At 34.5% G+C, this 10,088-nt stretch overlaps 1 protein-coding gene and 1 pseudogene across 1 annotated transcript; one reads left to right on the plus strand and one right to left on the minus strand.

The window, feature by feature from the left end:
* Positions 1–4,476: 4,476 nt before the first annotated feature.
* Positions 4,477–8,001, plus strand: LOC144557379 (ABC transporter I family member 19-like). The gene is made up of 6 exons (XM_078305944.1): positions 4,477–4,678; positions 5,075–5,235; positions 5,331–5,382; positions 5,792–5,928; positions 6,536–6,622; positions 7,486–8,001. The coding sequence occupies exons 1-6, from the start codon at positions 4,516–4,518 to the stop codon at positions 7,771–7,773; spliced, it is 888 nt and encodes a 295-aa protein (XP_078162070.1). The 5' UTR covers positions 4,477–4,515; the 3' UTR covers positions 7,774–8,001.
* A 460-nt stretch (positions 8,002–8,461) lies between these two features.
* LOC144557198 (alpha carbonic anhydrase 7 pseudogene) lies at positions 8,462–9,084 on the minus strand (annotated as a pseudogene).
* Positions 9,085–10,088: the final 1,004 nt, after the last annotated feature.

A 10,088-nucleotide genomic window follows, 5' to 3' on the forward strand; every position in this document is an offset into this window, starting at 1 on the left:
AAAAATTTACAAAGTAAATGGATTTCAACGGTTTAGATTTGTAGTTCGAAGTCAATTCGATAAATTTTTAGAAGTGTTATTGGATTGGACCATAATCTCTTGGAATCATGCAATTCATCATACCTCTTTGGAATGTCAGTAAATCAAGGGCTGTCATGCCATATGTTGTTCTCAATGCAATCCAAAGGTCAAAAATCATCCAACAAAGGATTGAAGAAATGTTTACACCCAATTGGGTGATCCCCTGCCAAGTATATTCATGGAATGAAACCAATGCATTAAGACCCTCAATCAAACACTTGATGGATGTAAGGAAACCAAGTCAGTTGCATGCTAAACCCTAAATCCTGATATTGCCTGTCTAAAGGCTCCCATAGCCAAGTTCAAATCATTATACACATCTCCAAAACCTCTGCTAGAATATATAGCATATTCGAAATCCTCAAATACACTGTAATTTGGCTCAACAGAGGCCTTTTTCTTCTCTGATTACTGTAACAAGCTTTTAAATAGGTAATTGAAGTTAGAAAGATGTACGCCAGTGAAGGGCCATGATTTTGTACATATATTTTGATGAATAAAGTTCTTCTTTGATGTTCTTTGTATATTTCCTTTTACTGTTATGCATTTCATTCCCTTTTCTTTGTTATTTTTCTTCTTTTCTTCTTCTCTTCTGTTTCTAAGATGAAAATGTGAAGGCTTGATGATTTCTGAGTTCATCTTATGATGAACTATTGAAAATGTAAGCCTAATGATCAATAAAAACCCTTTTATTTGCATCTTCTGTTATAAAACAGTAACAAAAAGTAATAAAATGTTATTTTAGTATATTTTAGTTTCTCTTATGTTATTTTATACTTCTTTACTGCTTTAGCATAATAAAAATCAAAATAAACTTATAAAAATGTATAAAAACTCTTTTTTCTGCATTTTTTTTCCCTTTTCTGCCTCCCTCAATTATTTTTATAATTTGATTATAGGCAAAGATGAGTGTAGTAGAGTCAGTTGACATCCTTGCTCATCAGACCCTATGATTTCTTTATAAAAATGATTAAAAATGAGAATAAAGTGACTTAAATCAAAAAATTATCACACAAGGACTGTTTAAAGTTGAGCCAGCTGGCATCCTTTGCTGTTCTCAACCCAATGTTCACTTGAGATGGCCTACATGCAAATAAAATCAAAGAAATAGGAAAGTTATGCTCTTAAAATGGCTAATTTCACTATTTTTGAGGTTTATTTGCAATTAGTGAGAAACTGAGGGCTAAGGTGTAAAAATGCAGCAGTTACAACTGCCACATGCCATTTACATCCTTTCCCTATGAAGTTTTGATGATATTCCCCTTTGAAATCAAGTGAAAATACTTTAAAACATGATTTTCAGACAACCAGGGACCTCCCTGCAATTTTCCAGGCTCTGGTTTGTTTTAAACATCTTGAAAGTATGATTTGATGAATTTCAAACACTTTGATCTTCATTTTCTTTGTTACTGGTATGAAAACAGTGGTTTAAAGCTGTTCAAATGAGTATAAAGCCCATACCAAACCCTTCTGTCATGGTATAGACACTTGAGACAGTCCCTGGTATCAAACCACACAAGGACTCAGTATTAAATGTCCATGAAAGCCCAACTGGTACAATGAAATGCATTGAAATGCACTAAATGACCCCTTCTGACAGAATGATCAGTGCAGATCAGCACAGGGACCAAAATGAAAAATGGACTTCATAGCTAGATAGAGGACTCAAAAATACATGAAATTGACATTAATTTCATATTTTTTGGATTTTTCTACAATTAATTATAATTTTCTGAAGTTCAGTTTTTCAAAATAAAAATTCTGAAATTAAAATGTATAAATGACCTCCTTTACCCTTCATGCCCTTCTCTGAAATAAAATGCTTAAAAGTACAAATAAATTTCCTAAAATGGTAAAAATTGGCACAAGTACTCATTATACATCCCTTCACAATCCTGCAAAAGAAAATTTGCATCTTATGTATAAAATTCATGAGAAAATAGATTAAAAAGGTCTAAAATACAAGCTTCATGCCCTCACATACACCAAACTTTGATTCAAATCAAATTGAAGCCTCCACTATGCTCAAATCATTTCAAAATGACCAAATCAAGTCTTCCAAACACTTGAACCAGTTTTCATGCTATTGTACCTCTCATCGGTACCAAACCAGTGACTGTTCAAGGCACCAAATACCTAATTCATGTCCAAAGCTCCTTCAAATACAAAATTGATGCTTCAAATGTTTTTTATATGTTCATACGATGTAAAATGACCAAACTATTGAAGAAAACCACAACAAAATCAATGGAAACTAGATTAAACCCCTATTGGTACCGGTATCGACCTTCTCAGCCCTAGGCCGCCGGATCTGATGGTACCGGTACCGACCTTCTCAGCCGTGGTCGGAATCGGCCGGACACGATTTGTCAGAGATGAACCCTAGTCTGTCAGTCGTCTAGCACATATTTTAAAGCAAGTGTGCGGATCTCAAAGCATGAGGGTAGATCTGAAGGCCTATATTCAAATCCATGAACCAACGGTTTATTGACAAGCTGGGACCTCCTTGTCAGTGGTTCAAGTAAATTAAAAGGGTCAACCCGAATCTTAAAGCCCATATGTTAAAATCCAAAGCCCAGTGCACTCCTTGAAAATCCAGTGCACTCATTAATGCTTAAAGTCCAAATCTTGAAGCCCATATGATCAAATCAAGCCTCTGCACTAATCTCAAAGCCCAATGATCAAAATCTAAGGCCCAGAGCACATCTTAAAGACCAATATCCTAATCTCAAAGCCCAGAGATCAAATCCAATGGGCAGTGCACACTTAAGGCTCAAAATCCAAATCTCAAAGGCCCAGCACCAATTTTAAAGTCCATAAAAGATTAAATGAAGCCCTTTTGCACATAAACCCCTATGTTTATATAAAAATAATAAAGAAGTCCCTCGAAATTTACAAAAAAGCCCTTGTCAGCATAAAACCTTTTCAAACCGGCCATTGGAAGCCCAAATTGCATTCCATACCCTATTAAAAGCTCAAATTATATTTCCAAGTCCCTGGTAATTTATAAATAGGCCCCTGAAAGTATAAAAACTTCACAAAAAAGCCCTTTCTAGTCCTTTTTGATCTTAACTTCTTCGTTTTAAGTCCAAATCAACTCAAACTAGTTCCAAATGAATCAAAATTAAATTATCTACAAATCCAAATAGTAATTGAACATGTTCAAGCTTCAGCCAAAACTTGAAATGATCAAAATATCCCTCTCTTAAGTTATTTTTATAAATAAAATATAAAAATGATGTTTAAACGTATTTTCTCAAATATAAATCATATAATTGACATGTTCTATGCATCTTTACATGTTCTAAACATCATGACAAATATGCACATGCACATATGCCAAAACATATGTCCAAATCATACCCAAATCAAACGAGAACCAACCAAATAACCAAATAAACTTTACATAAGCCCTCTTTTAGCCCCAATTACTCAGTTCACACCAAAATAGACACAAATCCTGGAATGAACGAGGTATTCAGTATGAACCCGAAAGGCCTGTTGATGTAATTAACAGCAGAGCTTGTGCCTGTCGGGAGTTAAACGTCCCCACAATCAAATAATAAAGCCCCGACAAGCCGATCATGAACCGCAAGTCTGTCACATGGGTGAAACCGAAGGAATGCCGGGAGAAATTCCAGAACAATTGTTCCCCTCGCACTAAAGGATTAGCATATAAACCTAATTCTCCCCTTTCTATTTCAGTGCGACTCTCAGCGACCTATAGCATGCTCGGGCCGTGTGACTTACTATGAGATTGTAAGGGCTCACCGGTTCCACCTTGTATTCCTTTCTCATTGGGTAAAGAAAGACGTGCCATCTCGAAAGTCGCAAGCCCAAAATATGTAGGTGTTAGTGCCGAACTCCGTAATCAACTCTCGTGCTAAGTGTCTTTAAACTCTACTATTTACTTTATAATTTATTTAGTTTAGATTCAAATTAAGTTTTCACCAAGAACATGTTAGATAATTTAGCTTAGAATAAAAATTATAAAAATGCTATATTAACTCCTCTTGATAAGTATATCCCACTTTAGTTTTGCTCGTACTTTCGAAACAAAAATTAGATATAGTATAGATTTGTAATTCGGCCAGATGGTTTAATCAGACCGAACCGGGCCCGGCTCAGGAATCGCCACAACCACAACCGATTAGCAACCCAAACAAGAGCGCTCGCAGTTCACCAAAGATTTGGAAATTAGACGGCTGTGCTGTGCTGTGCGGTGCTAAGCCATCCTACGTCTACAATTTGGCGCGAGGTAGGTTTGGTTTGGTGGGTGTTATTGGATCGGGTAGTATTTGAGTACAATTATAGTTGGATTCAAATTTTGATTTGTAATGTATTTATTTAAATCTGTGTCAGGTTCGGTTTTGAATATTATGTCAAATAGTCTAATTCGCTTGAGAGATTAAGATTAGAAGAGAAGAGGAAATAATGGAAAGAGAAAGCGAACGGGAAGAGGAGGGATGGAGGTCGACAGGGATCGAGGTTTCTGGTCTCAGTTTCGCCTACGACGCCCAGCCGCCGCTCTTCACGCGCTTCAACCTCTGCATCTCTCCCGCCTCCCGCTGTCTCCTCGTTGGCGCTAACGGATCCGGTCTCTTCTCCTCTCTCCCTCCCAATCTAAATTCCATGATCACTACCTACTTAAAAGCATTACATCTCTTTCAATTTCACTTTCTTAATTCATTAATTAATTGCCTTCTAGTTCTAGATCTGAAGTTTTGTTGCCAATGGTGCTTCTAATATGCGACTACACATCCTGAATTCTTAATTAGTATAAGTATAGTAGGATGGATGTCTCCAATCCAAAGCTTTCTTTTTCTATTTCTATTTCTATTCTCCTAATGTTATGTATCAATAGCAATTAAAACAAAAAAATAAAAAAAATTCTGTGTTGATTGTAGCCTGCCACACGCTCACACCAAAACACAAAGACAAATATCTACTTATTCCTATATTTAACTCAATGGCTTATTTTACAATATTTCAGGTAAAACAACTTTACTTAAAATTTTGGCGGGGAAACATATGGTAGGAGGGAGAGATGTGGTTAGAGTTTTGAATGGTTCTGCTTTTCATGACACACAACTTGTCTGTAGTGGCCACCTCTCTTACCTCGGTGGATCTTGGAGCCGCAACGTTGGTTCATGTGTATGTTTCCTTTTCTCTTGCAATCTTTTTTTTATTATATTTTTTTAATATGATATTGTATTTTATTAGCAATAAAACATTTTAAAAAATTGCAGGGTGATGTGCCACTGCAAGGTGATTTCTCGGCTGAGCACATGATCTTTGGAGGTATGCTGGAGAAGACATTTTTCTCTAACCTTTTACAATCGTAGAATGCTAAAAATGAAAAGATGCTTGGGAAATAATCTTTATTTTATTTTTTTAATAATGATTGGGGTGATGCTAGGGAATAAAGATAACAGTAAATAATCATAAATTCATAATAATAGTTATAAGGATTTATAGGTTGATGATTATATGGATTATAGATCTTTTTAGTACCAAACTGATACAGTATTGAAATCTGGAATCTAAGATTAGAAAAGGGGATTTGGACTTTTGTCCTTTTACTAATATCTGTGTAGGTAATGTTCATTTTTGCACTAGAATTCTATATGGGTTTTATTTGTTATATCTGCTTTGTCATCAAATATATGCATTTTACTTTTACTTATTAACAGTTGGGTAATAATAACAGTTGAAGGGGTTGATCCAGAAAGGAGAGAGAAACTGATAGACTTACTAGACATTGATTTGGAATGGAGAATGCATAAAGTATCAGATGGCCAGAGGCGTCGCGTTCAGATTTGTATGGGTCTTCTACAACCTTACAAGGTTTCATGTTATTTCTTAGTTTATTTTCATCTCTGACCTTGTACATATTTCCTTGGCATTTTTCTAAATTTCCCCAGTTGTTTACTTTATTTGCTGATACTTGGTATCTGAGAAAATCACCAATTTTTTTTCCCAAAAATCCTTCTCTTAGAAGTTAGAACAGCTTTATTAATAGGTTTTTTTCCAAAAAAAAATTGTTGCCTTGTTTCATGAGAAACGTTTGCTGTAATTTGCAAATAAATATGAAATGTGTATATGCCTTATTAAGTACTCTTATGATGTTTTATATGAAATGCGTATATGCCTTATTAAGTACTCTTATGATGTTTTAATAATGATTTTCCCTATCTCATGATCAAGTTCAGCTTTTATATAAACCCTATCTGTTAAATTAATTTCTGTTCATATGTCTAAATTTTCAACTTTTCAGGATAGTTTTACATTGTGAGTATAATATTCTGAAAATTATTTCTACCCAAATAATTAGAAGTATCTTTATCTTAATTCTGATGTGGCGTGATGTGTCCTTCACTGCAATATTGATGCCCTTGACATTACTGTTTTAAAGCAAGAATATAATTGACCTTTTATGCATAATAAAATACAGGTGCTATTGCTTGATGAAATTACAGTAGATCTGGATGTTGTCACGAGAATGGATCTACTTGACTTCTTCAAAGAGGAGTGTGAGCAGGTAATTCAATCCAAATACTTCCATATTTGTTAAAGATTTCAATTTGACTGTACCAGGTACTGGTCACCAAAAAATGGAACTAAGTTTTGCCTGTTGTGCAAATTTTCCCGAATTACCCCTACTAAGCATAATCAAACCTTCAGTTTTAAAATACTAAAATTGACCTCAATTACATTTTAAGTACTTTTGAGTCTTGGTTGACCCTGATTCTGTTTAATTTACCCTTTGAGTGCAACTAATCAAGACTATACCTTGTCCTTTCTAGTTGGGCCTCCCCCAAAAAAAAATTGTCCCCTTAGACGCTCATTTCTGTAATTGTTCACCCAATATGGCACAGTTTTACCTCCATAAGGCACCCTACCAGTACCTGCCATTGATTGCATAATAAATACTGCAGAGGTTAGAAGAAAATGGTTAGATTGCACAAAACAAACAGAAATTGGCAGTTAAATCATTACTTGTACGTTTCGATTATAGTGCTGGTTACCCAGCTATAGAATTTGCCTAATTTAACCTGAATTAGTTGAATCCCAAGTGGCACGATTTTGCTTCAGTCAGATATCAACTATGCAATTGAACTTAAAATTAAATTTTGTAATATTGTTTTTCTCTATTTTTTGGGAAATGGTGGAGCTTAGCGATGTAATAAAGACTCGGTTCATTAAGTATAACCTCAGTTGTATGTGTATTTAAGCAATTAATAAAGAATCCTTTGACCATAAATTACCCAAATTAGTTCATAGGAAACGCAATGCGACAAAAGAAAAGAAACAAAAAACAAATAAAGAAGGTATGCAACACACAAAATTGACACTTGACATTTATGAAAACCGTATTCTTTACATCTTTTTCCTGTACTTTAGAGAGAAGCAACAATAGTGTATGCAACACACATATTTGATGGGTTGGAGACGTGGGCAACACATCTAGCTTACATCCAAGATGGCGAATTGAAGAACTGTGCAAAGCTGTCTGATATAAATGAAATGAAAACTGCCGACAACTTGCTCTCTGTTGTGGAATCTTGGCTCCGATCTGAGGTCAAGGCTCCCAAAAAGAAGGCTGTTGCCAGTTCTATCCGGTCCGGTGGACCATCTCCATTTGATGGTTCCCCTTTTAGGAGCTCCCGCCATATGGCCTACTACCGGTGAACGGTTTTGTAATTAATATTGGCACAAAATCCTTAATTACATATTTATATTATTACATGCATTTGTATCTTTAGCTTTGTCCTATATAATATATGAAAAGTGAAAATAAGTTTTCTGTTGCAAGATGAAGCAGTAATATATATAGAGTTACCATTCATTCCTGTACAAGCTGGATTAACTTTTTAATATGTAAAAGCAAAAAAGATGTATAAATTAACATGAACTATTGAGATAAGAGGTTTTGTACATGTTGATCATTAATCTTGAGAGGTCGGTACATGTTGATCATTCTATCGTAGATACTTTGTATAGGCCGGGCGTTGTCATGCGCATCCTACAAAAATAGTAAAATAAATCATCCATGCATGCATGAGATATTGAGATATTGAGACCTCTAATTTGTAAAATAAACGCAAACGCAATTAAAAAGAAAATATTTGAAACTTACTTTATGAATGAAAATTTGTTGATTACAAATTAAGTGAACTACTTACTTGATGAACGGCACCTTTTAGCAAATATAATCAACCTGCTCTCTGGATACAGTCCTTATCTACCAATAATTATAACACAACAACAAAACTAAAGCAATGAATTCAAATTAAGTTCAAACCCAAATAAGTAATAACAGATGGAGAAATTAAATAATTTTGTAGAATTTACCTTTTTGACAATTCAATTGTCCAAACTACCCCCTCGATACATGGAGGCGTGGTAAGAGAGCCCATGTATCTCTAGTATTTTCTACTTCCAACCGATTTTTCTTCATGTGTTTTATTGGTAACATAAACCTGTTGCCATTGATTGTGTGCTCAGATGGAGCGTGCCAGTGCAACTGAATAAGAGGATAATTATCATTTTCATCTATCCGTATGCTCCCGGCATCCTCTTCCCATTTCAGCTCTATGTCATATCCACGGTTCTTAATTATGGCATTGGCCGGCCGGTACGAACGTCGCAGCCTCCCTAAATAAGGATTCACTTTAACCCTTTCATTCAATAAATCAATGGGGGATTGCTGGTGACCGGTACCGCACTTAGTCCAATTTACATTTATTTCACCCCAGTGCTCTGGCCCGTTTTCAGCACCCGGTTTGTAACCAAACTCGAGCTCATCCTCTGCTCATACCAATTTAATTAAACACCAGATTGAAGAAAAATAAAATTAAAATTAAAAAAAAAAAAAAAAAAGTTTTTAGAGGAATAGGAAAGCAAGACGTACATACCAACTTTTTGGGATGATGCCAAGTGAATGGAGAGGAGGAGGAGGAGTGCCAATTGGATGGAGATCACAATTGTTTTCATTTTCATTCCTTGTGAATTTTCACAATTGCATGTGTTCGTTTTGGTGAGAAATGAAATTGGAATGTTCAAATTAATTGTTGCGACCAAAAACAAAGAATTAAAATAAAAGGAGTCGTGTATGCACATTCAGATTTGAGAGGAGAATTGAATTTATGGTAACGCGCGGATAATTAAATAGTTGTTTAGGGGTAATTTAATTATTTGCATTCTTAATTAATCTGAATGTGCATTTTAGAGGAATAGGAAAGCAAGACGTAAAATCATCCAAATTAGTGCATTTTTTACAAGCTCTTGATGACAATCAAAATAAAATTGAAATGTCATAATTTTTTACATGTGCATAGATAAAATGATGTAGATCATATCCAATGGTTTTATTTTGATTTTTAAGTTTTAAATTTTGAATTATTAAAGTTTTAAAAAAAGAAGGCATGGTGGAGGCACAAAAAATGGAGGCATTTGAACCCTCCTCGTATATATATATATATGATCTTAATTCCGTGTAGAGGACAATGCTTTCTGGATACAAATTAACTCATTGAGTTAATTCTGTACTTATTGTTACATTATACAGGTCAAATCTCACACATCAAAATAATTCTAGCAATCTTTAAATCATGTTTCAACCCGAATAAAGGTTCAGTACATCAAAGTACTAGTTTTAACATACTATGCCAATTCTCTTTTATTTTATAAAGCAAGTATCACATTATTTGTCATGGCACAGGTACAAATCTCTAGACATGTAGCGGGACATTTTTTTTTTTAATTTAAGTAAATTGTGACAATGCATTTAGTGCTCGAAACTATGAATAAGAATTTTATAAAAACATATTGCTTCCATGCATTCTTTCTCAAGTTATGATAAATATATCAAAAAAGGGTTAATGATCGTCCAATTAAGTTAGTCTTGTCTTTGATCTAGTGTCAAAATCACATAGCTTCTATGTGAAAGATTATGAGTTTGAAATCTAAAAGTGAGAAAATTATTATTAATATACATAAGGGTT

This window comes from Carex rostrata, chromosome 7 (genome assembly GCF_964058835.1).
Source record: "Carex rostrata chromosome 7, lpCarRost1.2, whole genome shotgun sequence".
Lineage (NCBI taxonomy): Eukaryota > Viridiplantae > Streptophyta > Magnoliopsida > Poales > Cyperaceae > Carex > Carex rostrata.

Excerpts from the sequence above, each read along its gene's own strand:
- LOC144557379 (XM_078305944.1), top strand. The coding sequence starts at position 4,516 with ATGGAAAGAGAAAGCGAACGGGAAGAGGAGGGATGGAGGTCGACAGGG. Across the intron at positions 5,929-6,535 it reads GTCTTCTACAACCTTACAAG|GTGCTATTGCTTGATGAAAT; the intron begins GTTTCATGTTAT and ends AATAAAATACAG. Across the intron at positions 6,623-7,485 it reads TCAAAGAGGAGTGTGAGCAG|AGAGAAGCAACAATAGTGTA; the intron begins GTAATTCAATCC and ends CCTGTACTTTAG.